Consider the following 17,989-nt stretch of genomic DNA (forward strand, 5'->3'; position numbering starts at 1 on the left):
GCAACAAAGAGGTTGAGAAGCACACAACCAATCCTGTTATAGTTCACTGTACTCAGATCAATAATCAGGAGGATTGATTAGTCTTGGGTATTGCTTATTGCCATTACTTTCTTATATATGCCCCTCCCACCCATTACTGTTAAAATTAGTCAACAGTCAGCTTTGGACTCTCACAGCATTTTACAGTAAATCTCTGCCCTCAAAGACAATCTGTAACCTATTTTCTGCTCCATTCAATATGCCACATGGGTGTGGGTGTTTACTTTAGTAATATAATGGATGAGTAAATATAGTGACTTGACCTGACCATGCTGTGGTCAGATATTGTAGCTCATGTCAATACAGCAAAGATAGGAATATTTACTATGTCAGGACATGTGCTTGCAATTATCGTTCTTCTGTTTATTTCCATTACAAAAATTCTGACCACAAAAGCTGCCTGTAATGCTCATGGATGCCAGTAAGAAGCAACCATCCTTTCCACAAGAGGAAGAGTAGGCTTTGTCAGAACATCTGCTTCACCATTACCAGGCTTAATCATTGCATTGAGTTAAAGACCAGAAGACATCTAGGTCAAGAGAGACTACAGCTGGAAGACCATTTTGGCTACTGCAAGTCATTTATTGTGTTCTTCAGGCCTCTGGTCAGAAGTTAACCCATCACAAACTTGAAAATATCAAATTAACAATAGTTATTGCATTTCTAAGACCTGACTTCACCCTGTGTGCCTTGCTCACAACCTCTTGATTCTGGCAACTTTTAGATCATTCCCTGCCAACACATAATCCAGGTGATTACACACCATTGGACAATGGGCCAGTGAGGGGAGTTCCCACAGCTCCTAGAAGGCGAGCTCTCAGACCACACAAGGAAGAATTTGAGAGGAGCTAAAGGAATAAATAGGGCTTGGAGGTCTTCCAGTCTGTGCCAATATTTAGGGCTGGCGCCAGCATAAAGCAGCTAGGGCAAAGCCCTGGAGGCTGTAGAGCCCGGCCGTGAGTGAAGGAGCCCACCCCAGTATACATTCACCTTGTGGCTGGGAAGTTGATCGGGGGGATGGTGAGCAGGCAGTTTACCACTGTCTGACGATCCAGCCTGCAGAGACAGAATGGAGAGGGCTGAGCTGTGTATGGGGGCCAGCCTGGTATAGAGCAAGTCCCAGAATTCTGCAGCATCTGGGATCCTCCCCTGTGTCTTCCATCACCCCCCAATGAAAATCCGTCCCTTAGGGAAGGGAGAGCAGCTCGGAAGGGTAATCAGGCAAAGAGGAGGAAGGGGAATGTGAAGATGCTAAATACCATGTCTTGAGGGAGGGGGGGCTTGGTGGTAGAATGACACACTCACTGACCGCCAATATGGGGGGGGCACCATAGTTGGGGGTTATTGCAGCCACTGACACAATAGTTGGGGGTTATTATTGTGGCCACAGACACCGATTCTCTGAGCTATTAATGTGGCCATGGAAACCAGTGCTGGAGGTTATTATTTTAGCCACTGAGCCAGTATAGCTTAGTGGAGTGCAAAGTGTATTCCTTATTGGGGTTGCATTGTCGAGGGGAGTGTGGTGGCGAGAGGATGGTTGGGGGGTACCAAAATGCACCTTTGCATATGTAGACAAAAATCTGTGTGCTGGCCCTGCCAATAATTCTTTGATATTTACAAAAGGTTCGCTTTAAATGCATCTATATTAGAGGTTATGACAGTTTACTCACAAATACAGTATAAGGATTGTAAATGTTCTCACTAAACCGCTCTCCACCATAGCTGCATCTTCACAGTTTAAATAATTTTTGTATTGTGTTACACCACTTGTAGGCTTATACATATACTGTAAAGTGAAAACTAAAAGGCAAAACTTTTTATTGCTGTCTGTACCCCCATTAGGGAGATTTACCCTCTCCATTTGTCCTGTTTAAAAATTGTAATTAAAAGTGTAAATGAAAAAAAAAACACCAAATGTTGGGTTGTCCCCAGAAAAGTAATATAGGGGACATCTTCCAATAGGGACACTAGTTCTAGTGACCCTGTTGTCACCCCAGGATTCCCTCACTGTGGAGGGATTCCCTATCGCTTCCTGTTTTGGCTATGGAACGGGAAGTTAAGGGAAATCTCACCAATGACACACAGACCGCAAAAAACAAACACAAAAAATGACAGGGGTTATAGCCCTGCCTTACTACAATTTTTTTTTCCTTTAGTTGCACTTTCATTCTAGGCTTTGCAATGTATCACATTACAGCAGGGCTATATTTGGAGACCATGCTGCCTTGGGCATTGCACTCTTTGGCAAAAGTGCCACTCCTTTATTGACATTAACGTTTTAAACAAAACTTAAACATATAGGTAAAACATTACTTTTACAAATAGGTAAGCCTATAAAAGGAGATATTTACGTTACATGCAGCCAGTGACATCACTGGCACATGTGCTCTGAAGGAACGGCCAGCCGTGACATTTCTTTGGAGCCCTGTGCCATAATCGGCGGCTCATGCGCGGGAGTGACGTCATCAAACCCAGAAGCAGCAGGTGAAGATGGGAGCCTGCTGCTTCAAATCGCTTGTACTGTATATAAGCAGAGCTACTACTGACCTGTACATTTCAACATTTGGAAGACTGAGAGCAAGCAGATGAGCTACAGAGGGTCCTTTGACTTTTCTCACCAACCTCCACAGTCATGCTAATCTAATACCAAGAGGTTTTTTACACTATTTGAGGCTTTTTTTCTCTACATATGGAGAGAGCTGCCATCCATTTGAATCTGAAGAGATCAGAGTGGAGATTGGGTTGATCACCTGCACAAAGCTTAAAGTGGTTTAATCACACATGCACTTGAAAACTACAATCTGGTGAGGCTCATTGTATAGGGGTGTGGATTGGCACTTGTGCACTTTGGTGAAGGATTGTGGACCATTTTCACAATTAATAATTTTTTGATATTTGAATGAATTAATTTATTTATGATGGACAATTTCTTTTTATTTTATTATGGATACTTTTGAATATTTATTATTGTTCTTTTGCGCTACTGTGATTGTGTAGATTGACACAACAACACATTTCTGCTTACAATCAAGATTGAGATATGCACATATATATATATGTCTACCTTCTTTCTTTTCCTCTGCTTGGCCTTGGCAGATTCTGGGGTTTGCGCGCCATTCCCCAAGGGACCAGGCTGGTTTTTGCCCATATGTGGTGTTCCAGATGATGGTGGAGTTGGCGTGGCAGGAGGAGTGTTCTCTGGAGTCTCTGGATTACTTTTCATTGGTTGTGCCTGGAAAAGAGGCTTTCAGAACAGGCAACGTTATTATACCACATCTGTATGTAAAAAGGACTATGCTGTGCATAAACATCTGGAGATCAGCTGCAACACAAGTAAAAAATATATTTCTTCACCAAAAAGGAGACGTTGAATTTGTATGCAACTGCCACATTTGGTACTTTTTAAGGGGGAGCAGGAACCCAATTCCAGTCAGACGCCGCAGACATCTAAGTGGAAGTTCAGCCTCCCTCCTTCCCCACAGCCTTCTGGGACATTTAACAGGTCCCAGAAGACTGGGGGATCATTCACAAAGCACGGCGTGTTTTTGAAAGACAATCTGACACTTTCCCCTAAATGATTAGCTAAGTAGCTAGGTATTGTGACTTCCCACAACAGATGTATTTATTCCAATAATTTCTAATACAATATAAGCTGTTAATATTATTAAATTACCATTCTCATAAACCCAAGATAGACCTTTTTATACAAAATCACAAGTGGTGGAAAACATGGTATAAGAAAAAAGATGTTAATTATTGCCTACCTCTGTAGGATTACGGTTCTGCAAGTACGCAGCAGACATGGCATGGGAGAATGGATCACAGGCCTTTGGAGACATATCCTGCTTCACAAGCAGAGCCAGGTCCACCAACTACAACGACATAATGATTTCTTGCATTAGATTAACAACCAAATATGCTGGGTTAGTACACCTGACATTTCCTCCTAGTTTATATGTTTTGATGTTAGTGGTGAGATGTCTGCAAGTGAGCCTCACTAGCTTATAGGAAGACCTCACTCTCAACTTTAATCTCCATTTACGTAGTAAAGAATGAAGTCGAAGAAGTGAAACTTGTTTGATTAGCTTCATCTACCTTCAACTTGCCTATTAGGAGATTTGAAATGACAAAAAGGGCAATAAAACCCACAATATCCCCCCCAAAAAACTGAAGTACCAATTTTGATGCAAATTATCTTCTAGAGGACTTTAGGAAATCCTCCTTTCATTTAGGGAAACAAATCATTCAACCTCCAGCCACAAATCTCTTTTTATTGAGCAGAATCATTGTGTTCCAATACTTATGTGTGAGTCATAAATGCCAGGCATGGAGGGTCCTGCATATATGTATGGGCCTCTTACATGTTATTTTGACCACAAGTGTTGCCCAGGAGCCTGCTCTGTGGCTCTCCCTACTGATATAAACTGTGAAGGGCAGCAAAGCAGTCTACCTAGTGTCTGTTCTCAATGATGATCACACAACACAAATTTTGTCAGCCGTCTTTAAAATATATCACTCGTACAAAGTGTTTAATGGTGGGGAAGATTCAATTGCAGATGTCTGAGGCCACCCAGAAGACTCATGCTAAGTGATCTTAACTTAACATCCCTGACACTTTCAATTTATTTTTTAAGTTCTGCCAGTAGTTTTACTTAACTGGACTACCTACATATAGTATATGTAAATATCTACATTTTAAATAAAACTAGTTGTTTTAAGCCTGGTACACATCATTTTTTTTTTACCAAGTGTGCTTAACGAAAAAGAAAAATGAAGAGCTCAGGAGGAGCGGCTGTACCAACAATCCGATTTTAGTACATTGATCTCTCCACTGAGAGCGCTGATCGGGAGCCAATCAGCAGACTATTTTCGGTAATGCCGCCTTCTGTTGGACTGGCTGCAATACACACGGGCCGATCAACATTTGACCCATGGGTAATAGGCTTAAGTATTTTCTGCCTCCCCTAATGTTCAAACATGCACAACATTCCTAAAATTTCATTAAAGAATATGTAAATGCTAACATAAAAAAAATTATGTCAGCATAATGCATGCTGAGCACTACCCTGACATTCAAACAGCACTTCTAAATATTAAAGTAAAAAAAGGGATTTTTATTAACAGCTTACCTGTAAAATCCTTTTCTTGTAGTACATCACGGGACACAGAGCAGCATAGCCATTACATATGGTTATATAGTGTACCTTCAGGTGATGGACACTGGCACTCTCCGACAGGAAGTTCCCTCCCTATATAACCCCCACCCATAGTGGGAGTACCTCAGTTTTGTAGCAAGCAATATGCATCCCAAAATTCCCCATAAGAGGGGTGGGAGCTCTGTGTCCCGTGATGTACTACAAGAAAAGGATTTTACAGGTAAGCTGTTAATAAAAATCCCTTTTTCTTTATCGTACATCACGGGACACAGAGCAGCATAGCCATTACATATGGGATGTCCCCAAGCAATGCTCCATGAGGGGAGGGAGACAACCAGAAAAAAACAAACAAGAGGTGCCACCGGACAAGAGGAGATTAAACTGCGGCCCGCAGTACCGCCTGCCCAAAGGCTGAATCAGCGTTCCTCCTAACGTCCATTTGATAAAATTTTGCAAATGTGTGGACAGATGACCAGGTTGCTGCCCTGCAGACCTGAGCCATAGGGACCTGGCGATACGCTGCCCAAGAGGCACTTATAGCTCTAGTGGAATGAGCCTTAACCGATAAGGGTGGACTCTTCCCCTTCAGGCCATAGGCCTGAATAATCGTCTGCCTAATCCACTTAGCAATAGTGGCCTTAGACGCTGCCTGGCCCTTCTTGGGCCCTTCCGGCAGAATGAATAAGACGTCCGTCTTACGAATCTGGGCTGTAGCTTCCAAGTAAATCTTTACAGCTCTAACTACATCCAAGGAATGTAGTAACCTCTCTTCCTTAGAAGAAGGCTTTGGAAAAAATGATGGAAGAATCACATCTTGATTAAGGTGAAAATTTGATACCACCTTAGGCAGGAAGGACGGAAGCGGCCGCAAAACGACCCTGTCCTTATGCAATAATAAATAAGGTGCCTTACATGACAAGGCTGCCAACTCCGACACCCTTCTGGCGGATGCCATGGCCACCAGAAACACTAGTTTCCTAGTCAAAAGGACCAAAGGGATCACGGACAAGGGCTCAAAGGGCTGGCTTTGCAAGGCCGATAGAACCAAATTTAGATCCCAAGGATACAGGGGAGCTTTAATCGGGGGATTCACCCGAATAACACCTTGTAAAAAGGATTTCATTAAGGAATGGGCAGCCAACGATCTCTGGAAGAAGACCGACAAGGCAGACACCTGCCCCTTGATTGTGCCGACCGCCAAACCTTTTTCCACTCCCAACTGTAAAAACTCCAGGATTCTCCCAATAGTATATTTGCGGGGATCCCATTTCCTGGTTTCACACCAGGTAATATAGGCCTTCCACACCCTATAGTATATTAACCTGGAAACTGGTTTTCTTGCGTTTATAAGGGTAGAAACGACCTGCCCTGAAAGGCCTCTGTTTCTGAGAATCAGGGACTCAGCCGCCAGGCCGTTAAATTTAGGGCCTGTAAGGCAGGGTGGTAGAATGGCCCTTGTGAGAGGAGGTCCGGACGTAGAGGGAGGACCCAAGGCTCCTCTACGGTCATCCTTTTTATCAAGGAGTACCAAGGTCTTCGGGGCCACGCTGGGGCCACTAGAATCGCTGGCTTGCGTTCCCTTTGAATTCTGTGAAGAAGACGGGGTAGCATCCGTATTGGAGGGAAGGCATAGATTAGCGCAAACTGATGCCAAGGACACACCAAGGCATCTGTCCCGCAGGCCAATGGATCCCTCGTTCGAGAGACAAAGTTTGCTACTTTGGCATTGAATCTGGACGCCATAATGTCCACCTCCGGAGTACCCCACTTCCGGCAAATGACCTGGAACACTTCGGGATGGAGGGACCACTCCCCTGGGGACATCTGTTGGCGGCTGAGGAAGTCCGCTTGCCAATTGTCCACCCCGGGGATAAAGATAGCTGAGATGCAGGGGACATGGGCTTCTGCCCATGAAAAGATCCGATCTACCTCCCTTTGGGCTGCCTGACTCCTGGTGCCACCCTGGTGGTTTATATAAGCTACGGCAGTGGCATTGTCGGATTGTACCCTTACTGGGGAGCCCTGAAGAACCTCCGTCCAGCCCAAAAGAGCCAACCGAGCTGCTCGGATCTCTAAGACATTTATGGGTAGGGCTGATTCTGCCCTTGACCATTTCCCCTGTAGGGTTAAATCGTCTAGGACTGCACCCCAACCTGATAGGCTGGCGTCCGTGGTTACTATCCTCCATGAGGGGGGATTGAACGATCTTCCTTTCAGAAGATTTTTTGTGACTAGCCACCAACACAGGCTCTGCCTTACCGCATAGGGAAGGGAAATGGGAAGATCCAAGGCCTGGAGTCTTTTGTCCCAGGCCGTGAGAATTGCTCTCTGTAGCCTCCGAGAATGGATCTGGGCATAGGGCACTGCCTCGAAGGTGGCCACTAGCTTTCCCAACAGGCGCATGCAGAGGCGTATAGATGGCCTTGTGCTGCTTAGGACTATGTGGATTAACTCCCTTATCGAGTCCACTCTGGACTGGGGCAGGAAGATCCGTTGTTGTCTTGTATCTAAAATCAGACCTAGATACTCCAACCTTCTTGTGGGCTGTAAAGCCGATTTGTCCCGGTTTAGAACCCAACCCAGGGACTCTAGGCAGTTTACTGCTAGCAACACTGCCCGATTTAGACCGGCCGCTGAGTGGTCGACTACCAGAAGATCGTCTAGGTAGGCCATGATCAGAATGCCCTGTTCCCTTAGGATGGCTAATACGGGGGCCAGGATCTTCGTAAAAACCCGAGGGGCCGTGGCTAGTCCGAACGGAAGAGCCACGAACTGATAATGCCGATAGTTTAGGGCAAAACGCAGATACCTGTAATGGCCTGGGAAAATCGGAACGTGCAGGTATGCGTCCTTTATATCGATGGAGGCCAAGAACTCCTTTCCTTGGAGGGCGGCCACCACCGAACGAATGGACTCCATTCGAAAAGACCGGACTCTTAAAAAGCGGTTTAATAACTTTAGGTCCAGAATAGGCCTGACGTCGCCGTTTGGCTTCGGGACAACGAAGAGGTTTGAGTAAAACCCTTGTCCTTGCTCCCCTGCTGGTACTTCCATAATCACTCCTTGAGATAGGAGTCGCTCTAGGGCGGACAGAAGCGATGCCTGTCTCTGAGGGTCGCCTGGAAGTCTTGACGTTTGAAAGTGAGGAGGGGGGAACTCCCGAAACTCCAGCTTGTACCCCTGAGTTACTGAGGACAGAACCCATTGGTCGGTAACTTGGGCCCCCCACAACTCCGAGAACAACCGGAGTCTTCCCCCCACTCGAGAGAGTGGGGGCGCCCCTTCACAAGGCTGCCTTAGGGGCAGCCTTAACCGGCTTACGGTTCCACGGTCTCTTGTTCCCTGCAGCTTGCCCCTGGGGCCTGTTTGCAGCTGCGCGTCCAGGAGGCCGTCGATACTGCCTAGAGAATGAGGGCCCTGGAACTGGAGAGGTTGGGCGCTTAAAAGAGGGACCTCGGAACCTTTTCTTAACCGGCAAAAGGGTGCTCTTACCACTAGAGATCTTTTGAATATATTTGTCAAGATCTTCTCCAAACAATCTCTCTCCTTGAAAGGAGAATCCTGTAAGGAGTTTTTTGCAGGGGGTTTCTGCAGACCAGTTCTTTAACCAAAGTAATCTTCTCATGTGAACCAAATACAGGGATAGGCGGGACGCCTGTTGGATTGAATCCTTGATAGCGTCTACCGCGAAACATAAAGCTCTAGGTAGATCGGCTAAGTCCTGAGCCTGTTGAGCCGGAAGGTCCTTTAGGGCCTGCTTGGCCTGGTCTTTTAAAGCCTGGCAGACGCCAATGGCAGCTACAGCTGGCTGGACCACTGCCCCCGCTGTGGCAAAGGATGCCTTCAGTAAGGTCTCAAGCCTTTTATCCACAGGATCTTTGAACATGTGAATATTGTCCACCGGACACGTTAACGCTTTATTGACACATGATATGGCTGCGTCAACAGTGGGGACAGCCCATTTCCTTGAAAACTCCTCCTCTAAAGGGTACATAACTGCGAACCTTTTAGGAGGCAAAAAAATCCTGTCTGGCTTAACCCAGTCCTGAAATATCAGGTCCTTTAATAAAGGATGGACCGGGAACACCAGGTTGGCTTGGGGCGCTTTTAGGGAGCCCAATGAGGACACAGCGGAGGCCAGAGGCTGAGGCAAAGGCATTTTAAAAGCTGACCGCACCATATCCGTTAAGGACTGGACCCACAATTTTTCTGCGTGAGAAGCTGAAAAAGGTTCTTCTATAGTAGAATCTTCAGAGCCTAAATGGTCCAGGTGATCCTCAGCCTGGTCTCCTGTATCTTCCAATTCCTCAGTGGAAAGGACATCTTCCTCAGGAGATTCAAACCTGGGAGACGGGGACCTAGCCCGCTTCTTCCCGGATAAAGAGGCCGTAATAAGAGCGGCCATCCTTTTTTCAAATCCACCCAAGGTGGAGGCTAACATCTCTTCCGTTACATAGGAAGGAGTTGGTTGAATAGGGCCCGCCATAGCACCTAGCAACCCCGATGGCTCACCCAGGGCAGCAACCTCCGGATCCTCCGGGGAGGTAGGGGCAGGTGGATTCTGGGAAATATCCTCCGAGCCCGATGGGGAACCCTTCGGCTTTTTAACACCTTTAGCATTTTTAGCGTTCCCTGCACCCTTAGGAGCCATAATAAACAAATCTGAGATACTCCGCTAATATACAACTAACTGTAATAGCTGGAGAAAAACACACATTTAAATAAATGAGGAAAAAAATTAGGCTAGGGTAATGTTAGACAGAAAACTAAACTTCCCAAAACCTAACAAGAGATAGCAATATTGAGCCCCAAGGGCTTAATCATATCCTAATATTGCTTCCCTTAATGCTGGGCTAAGAGAGTACCAAATGCTAAGTACTCTGACTGCTACTTAGTACACCGGCTTTTCAGAGAAAATATGAGCTTAAACAGCTCTTTAGCAAGGTGTGTACAAAAAAACGGCCACTAGGTGTCACTGTGTCAGCATAACATAGGCAAACCTATCCTGCTCAGCTCAGCATCGCTGCTCCGTGTCCCTTCACAGCCTTCAGCAAACTGACAGGCTAAATAGAGTTTTCCCTCTGATGTACAGAGGGGAGGGAACTCCCTGGGCGTCCCCCGCCCCTCCACGCAGCGTCGGCGCCTATAACAGTGCGCGCGCACGCGCGCGCGCGCGCTCCCGACGCCGCTCTACAGGAAGCAGGAAGCAGAATCCATGTGGGGAGAGGAGCCCGGGAGCTGCTGGAGACACACAGACATCAGGAAGTAAGTAATTTAAACCTGACATGCTCCCCTTTACATTTCATGGAGCAAAAACACCTTGTAGCAGCAGCAGCAGTCTATTAGCCCAGCCAGAGGAACAGTATACCTGGGTGTTTGAGCCATCCAGTCATGCAGACTTTGTGGTTTCTCTTTAGCCCATGCACAGAGGCATAAAAAAAGGCTTTTCCCCAGAGTCCCCTGTGGGGAGCCCACTGACAAACCAAGTTCCGTAGGCCCCCCGCTTACCTTTCCACGCCGCAGGGTATTGCTCATGCAAGAGGCCCAATCTTCCCCCTTCACCGTGGGTATGGTCATAGACCTTCAGGGACCGGGGTCCAAGTCAGGAACACCACACACCTGGACCTATACAGCACTACTGGCAGCAGGTATCCATAGGTTAAAAAACCCAGTCCTGGAACCCAGAGTCCAGCCCTCCAAGGAGAGGCATTATAGGCAAAACCCCATCCACGAATTGGGGCCCGGGTACCGTCCACTTTGGCTATGAAGCACCTTGGACGGATCCGGTCGGCTGGCCCTGGTCCCAAGGACAAACTGCAGGCACAACCTTCAACGTGCACCAACACCTAAGACACTGGCGAAAAAACTGAGGTACTCCCACTATGGGTGGGGGTTATATAGGGAGGGAACTTCCTGTCGGAGAGTGCCAGTGTCCATCACCTGAAGGTACACTATATAACCATATGTAATGGCTATGCTGCTCTGTGTCCCGTGATGTACGATAAAGAAAAAACGTTTTTTCTAGTGGTCACTGTCCTAGCTTTATTTATATACAGCAGTGGCTGTAGGCATTTACACCAGGGTGCCTCGCAAATGCAGTGTTGGTACCACTTACCTGAGCTACAGTTTCATAGGCCAGGTAGGTAAGGATTTCCATGGCGCCAGCATTGGGTTTGATCTCCATGCTGCTGCAGTCCAGCCAGTCCCGAAACTTTGATGCTTTTTTAGCTGTTGACAACATTAAAAGCAATACAAATTCCATTAATGTACATTGCTTTGCATAAATGACTACACCACTTTTGAAAAGTAGTAAGATTTTAATCAAAAGCTCAATGAACACAAGAACAATTTCCAAACTTTTGACAAAACTGAGTTTTATAGAACATTTGTTTAGCTTATTACATGAAACTAAGGATAATATTATAACTTGGATTACAAAATCTTCACTTTTACTCAAATTAGTTGATGCAAAAATGAATACACCTCTCAACAAAAAAATACTACATCTAGTATTTTGTATGACCTCCATGAAGGACAGCACCAAGTCTTCTAGGCATGGAATGAAGTTGGCGACATATTTCAACATCTGTTTCCATTCTTGAAGAACAACCTCTTTTAGAGCCTAGATGCTGGATGGAGAGTGATCAACTTGTCTCTTCAGATTTCCCCATTGGTGTTTGACTGGGTTCAGATCAGGAGACATACTTGACCACTGAATCACTTTCACCCTGTTTCTCTTCAGAAATGCAACAGTGGCCTTAGATTTGTGTTGGATCATTGTCATGTTGGAAAAGTGCACGATGACCAAGGGCACAGAGTGATGGTAGCATTTTCTCTTTCAATATAGAGCAGTACATCTGTGAATTCATAATACCATCATTGAAATGCAGCTCCCCGACAACAGCAGCACTCATGCAGCCCCACAGAGGGACACTGCCAGCACCATGTTTCACTGTAGGCACCTTGCATTTTTCTTTGTACTCCTCACCTTTGCGATGCCATACAGTTTTGAAGCCATCAATTCCAAAAACATTTATCTTGGTCTCATCACTCCAGAGTACAGAGTCCCAGTAGTCTTCTTTTTCAGCATTAGCCCTGGAAAATTGAGGCCAGCTTTTTTGTGCATGGGCTTTAGAAGAGGCTTCATTCATGGACGACACCCATGCCATTCCTCGGCAGTGTACGCCATATTGTGTCACAGGAAACAATCACCCCAGTTTGGTTTTCTACTTCTTTAGGTAACTGCAGTGAACTTGCATGGTGATTTTATTTAACCCTTCTCCTCAAAAGACGCTTCTGTCGAGATGTTAACTTCCATGAACAGCCTGGACATCTCTATGGGATGGTTACAGTTCCATCTTTGTTACATTTTTGTATCACTTTTGCTACAGTCTTCTGACTGATAAGTAAAGCTTTGCTAATCTTCTTGTAGCCTTCACCTTTCTTGTGCAAAGAAATAAATTTCTTTCTCAGGCCTTGTGAAATTCCTCTTCCATGTGCCGCCAATACTGACATCATGAAATTAGAAGGGGTTTTCATTTGTTAAGCAGCGCCCTTTTATAATTAACTGTCTGCTGGGTACCTGTTTAATGAATAATTAAACTCACCTGTAGTTGAATTCTTGTTAATTAGGATTGTGTTGTCTTTTGCTCCTAAGACTTTCATTTTTGCAACATGGTCTTGAATCAATTTGTTAGAAAAAATACTTTCTTATGTGTGCAGATTAACAAATCTTGGTTGCAATCAATGTCCCGCATTTGTGGGAGTATTGTCTAGTATAGTGTCCCATAGAAAATGTTGAATCTGAACGGAATCTGTTGGGGTGTACTAATTTATGCTGAGTAAATGTACATGTAACAATGAAGGTCAACTGAAGGATGTCCAGTCCCAACTTTAAAATATCAGGGTTTAAATTACCGTATTCTAAGCATATGTACAACTCATAAACGGAATTAGTGAAGTGTCAGAAAGAGCAGCCTGTCAATTCTAACCTCACTAAGATCTCAGCCTATAATGCTTCTAATAGTGACATCAGTAAGATTACAGCCCAATATGTTCTCAAGAAATAATGACATCACTAAGAATGTGCCCTATGAAGATTAATGAAAAAACCATAGGAATATCATATTACTGAGTGACATCAATACCAATGTGACTCGTTATGGTCCTTAAAAACAGTGGCATCACGAAGCTATAGGAATGCATCCTATCGTGTTACTAAAAACCAGTGCTTTCACTGATAATATAACATGTGGTGTTTTCAGGAACCAATTAGATCACTAAGAATGTGATCGAACATGTTCCAAAAATGCAGTGATATCATTGAGAATAAAGCCAATCACGTGTCCAAGAAACAGTGACATTACCAAGCATGAGATTTATTGTGATCCCAAAAAATGTACAAATCGCTAAAGTAGCAGTCTATCTTGTTTTGAAAAAACAATGCTATTGCTAATAATATGCAACAAGTGGTGCTCACAAGAACCATTGACATCACTAAGAATGCAATTTCATTGGTAGTATATAATGTTCATGAGGAAAACCAACATGCCATCTCTTAATCAGCTAAATATTTATATGGCTTAGGAATATTTACTGTATATATTTGAGTATAAGCCGACCCGAATATAAGCCGAGGCACCTAATTTTACCACAAAAAAAAAATGGGAAAACATATTGACTTAGGGGACCTACGAACGGCTGGTACCGGGCCCCTGAAGTCACCAGAGAAATTACCATTTAACATTGGAGTCTATGGAAGGGGTGCCTGGGTTTGAAAAATCGTTGCTCCTCGGCTGTAGGTCCCCCGGACAATAAACTTTTCACACTTGTAAAGGTACCGGGTCCCCAAAGTCCAGGAGATCAGGCGCAAAAAGGTGACTCGAGTATAAGGCATTTTCAGCACAAAAAAAATGTGCTGAAAAACTCGGCTTATACTCGAGTATATACGGTACATTTCCAGACAACACAAGGAACTGGAGGTGCCTTGCATGTTTACCAGGCTGATCATAGCTGTTTTGCTTAAAAGTTTAAAAGTTGTGTTGTTAAGAGTGCTCAGGATTCAATTCACAATGATCAGAGAACTGTGGATAGGCAACTGGCATTCAGATAAACTCTCTCAATCAACATTAACTATTTTAATTCTTATGCGGCTAACCTTCAGTTGCTGTATGGTTTCTGGCCTAGGCCAAAATGGTGCCATGCATCCCAGGAGTGTTTCGTCTTGGAGGAGGAGCTTTCTCAGCTAAGCACACTCTCATGCCTACATGGCTGAGCTATAAGGGCAGATGAATTCCAGGAGTACTACAAAAATCATCTGCCCCTATTCAAGATGGCCATGGCCAGAAAAGCTAGATGGGGGAAGTTGAGTTCAAAAAGATTTCTCAACAAAATAAAGCATGGATACATAGATGGATTAGGGTTGCCACCTCATCCCTTTAAACCCGAACACGTATGAATTACACAGGTTCTGAGGCTAATTTAATTTATATAAAGCACCAAGTCAGTTTGAGGCTGGGTTCACACTGGTACGACATGACAGTCGTCCTATTTTTGATCCGACTTTGCCCTGCGACTTGAAGTCCGACATGTGTCTGACTTCAATGAACAGGGATCCGACTTCGATCCCTGACAATGCCAGGCACTGTGTCTGGTATGAATCTTGAGGGGGAACTCCACGCCAAATTATGGCTAGCGGGAGAGAGCGTTGTGTCAACATCGGAAGAAGAGAAGAGGGAAGAAGACAACGGAGAAGACCAGGCAACTGCTAGCAAAAGAGCGGGCAAAAGAGCAGAAGATAGCGGAGGAGCCCGGCAAAAGAGACCGGACAGCGGGAGAAGAACCAGAGAGTGCGGAGAAGTCGGATGAGACCCCCCGGAGCTGCCTAACAAATTACTTCAAAAACCTGTGTAGTGTTTTTTTATTGACACTTTTTTCCCCAGGTAAATGGGTAGGGGTACACTGTACCCCATACTCATTCACATAGGGTGGGGGGCTGGAACCTGGGGGCCCCCTTATTAAAGGGGGCTCCCGGATTACTATAATCCCCCCGCACGCAGACCTTATTCTCATCAACATGGGGACAAGGTGCTTTGGGGTGGGGGGCGCAGGGCCCCCCTGCCCCACCCCCCATGTTGCGGGCATGCGGCCTGGTATGGTTCAAGATAGGGGGCCGTCCCCACCCCCTTTCCTGACCGGCCGGGCTGCATGCTCGGATAATGGTCTGGTGTGGATTTTGAGGAATCCTACGCCGTTTTTTTGGCGTACGGAGTTCCCCTTAAAATACATACCAGACTGAAGGGCCTGGTATGCTCTTGGTGGGGGAACCCATTCTGTTTTTATTTATAAATTGGCGTGGAGTTCCCCCTCAAGATCATCACAGCACAAGTCGCATGCCAATGTCGGATCATGCAAGACGGCGATCCTACTTTGATCTGACTTCAGTGATATTCAATGGGCTGAAGTAGGATCAAAGTTGGACCAAAGTAGTGCAGGGAGCATTTTCAAAGTCTGACTGACATGTGTCGGACCAGTAAAGACGGCTCCCACAGGGAAACATTCATTTTCACACGTCATGCAACATGAGCTCCCAATGACGGAGCGTTTGTCACACCAGTGTGAACCCGGCCTAATTACCACCTTAATCAGCTTTCGAACATGTGTAACATGTGTTCGGTTTTGGTGAGGTGGCAACCCGAGGATGGATGGGTGAGTGTGCTTTGAATAATACAAATAAAGCATTTAACATTTTTGGCTCTTAAATACAGTTACATTTTGCTTTAACAAGCAGTAAATGAGCTTTATAACAAGCCCTCACTGATCCCTGTAGGTACTGTGGAGCAATTCATCCTCAAGGTTTACAACAAAAAGCAACTATGTATCCCACTTTTTTCCCACTGTTTACAGACGGCATTTTAACATACTGTATGAATTAGAGAAAGAGAAAAACAGCCTCTATTGCTCTCTCTCTTCGGAGACTCCATAATGTTCTGTGAATTCTGTGTCATTGATGCACTCTATATTAAATGTATACAACAGACATAAATATCTGATTTAAAAAAAGTTATAGACCATTGTTTTAAAAACATATAAAACTTTAAATAAAGGACCATAAAATAGACCCCAAACCATTATAGCTTCCCAGACATTTTATTGTACTAATGAATAACAAATCAGGAGATTGCGCTGGTTATGAGGTTATAAGTTGGCAGTCCCTGTAGACTCTGCAGTGAGTGAACACAACAATAAAAGCCATTTACAGCCTTCGCCACTACAGGTGTGAAGCACTCCATTCACCTTAATTGGGTACTAACATCAGTGCTCAGTCTGGGTCACTTAGTACTGGCCCCATTAAAGCAGCAGGCAAAGCTAAACAGGGAAAAGCTGATACGAGCAGAAGCACCATTTTTTTTCAGCGGTATACCTATATACAATGGGCACAGTTTTGTTAGAACTGATGTAAGCCACATAAATGCTATACACACTATTTTATAATTTAATCTTATTAAAATTACTTTTCCATTCTCAACTGAATACTGGCATGATTTTCTATAACTGCCAAAATATATTTTCCCTGAAGCCACTGCAAGGGACTCACAAACGACACTTCGAAATCTGCACAGAGCTTAAAGCCAACTTATAGGCAGCATTGAAAATGGAGCCCCTAGTGATGTTCTTATGCAACTTACCAGGGAGTTAGCATTTTAGTAAGGAATTAGCATGCCTACAGAGATGCATTACCTTTTATTACAATGCTGGAACCTATTGTGTATTCATAGTAAATATGTAATTTTGTACTTAGCACACATACTGAAAGATTTCAGCAAGATCACAGTAATGACCAGCATTGGTATCCACAGAAAATAATCTGGTAATGATGTGCAAAATACTTAGAATCTTACAACGTATATAGGCAAAACAGTGAATGACATCTGTATAGAGTTTGTATGCTCCCCTGATCCCCAAACTGATTGCTCCAGTTTCCTCTCTCAATTAAAAAATAGGCCAGTGGTTTATCTAGCATGCATCCAGATTGGGCCAACAGTGTGCATACAAATGTAGATTTTAAAGCAACATTAAATCTTAATTTTTTTAAATCAAAATAACAAACATGTTATACTTACCTGCTGTGTGCAAAAGTTTTGCACGGAGCAGCTCCAATCCTACTTTTCTGGGATCCCCCGACGGTGCTCCAGGCCCCTTCTCTTTGGCGAGTGCCCCCATGGAAAGGCGAATTCCATGGGGGCTCCCGAGCCGCCTTGTCTGCGTCTATTGACACAGACCGGAAAAACCCCCACTCCCTTGTTACAGCATTTGATTGACAACAGCAGGCTCCCACTGCTATCAATCTGCCCAATGAGGAGGGAGACAGTAGCGAGAGCCACTGCTCTTGTACACGTGACTGGATCGGATCAGGCTCAGGTAAGAATAAGGGGGGGCTGGGGGGGATCCTGCAGCAGAGAATGTTCTTTTTTCCTTAAAGCATAGAACCTTGAGGCTTTAGAACCACTTTAAATTCTTCCGCGGTGGATCGCTTGACAGGAAATGAGGAGGTGTTCTGTCACCTCCACGCTGTCTGTTCTTACCCCTAAAAACCCACACCACCACGCTACATCCTCATGCAGATATATAGGTCATATTCAATGGGTGATACCGCCCACCATACTCCATAGAGGGGAAATGTTTTGAATCTCTACTGTGGCATCTGTACCGCCATCTGCTACATTTGCAGCTAAAAAAGAACAGTTAGAGGGCAATAAAGATGTGGCTCAACTGAAAGTTTTTTTACCACC

At 44.8% G+C, this 17,989-nt stretch overlaps 1 protein-coding gene across 1 annotated transcript in view; it reads right to left on the reverse strand.

Annotated features, from left to right (window-relative positions):
* The window catches only part of SUPT3H (SPT3 homolog, SAGA and STAGA complex component), a 739,871-nt gene that overhangs the window by 164,031 nt on the left and 557,851 nt on the right, over positions 1 to 17,989 (reverse strand). The window contains exons 8-10 of the mRNA XM_040348435.1: positions 11,314 to 11,426; positions 3,807 to 3,914; positions 3,107 to 3,286 (exon numbers count right to left, since the gene is read on the reverse strand). Coding sequence (XP_040204369.1) covers positions 3,107 to 3,286; positions 3,807 to 3,914; positions 11,314 to 11,426 — 401 coding nt within the window. The remainder of the gene's footprint in view (positions 1 to 3,106; positions 3,287 to 3,806; positions 3,915 to 11,313; positions 11,427 to 17,989) is intronic.

This window comes from Rana temporaria, chromosome 4 (assembly GCF_905171775.1).
Source record: "Rana temporaria chromosome 4, aRanTem1.1, whole genome shotgun sequence".
Lineage (NCBI taxonomy): Eukaryota > Metazoa > Chordata > Amphibia > Anura > Ranidae > Rana > Rana temporaria.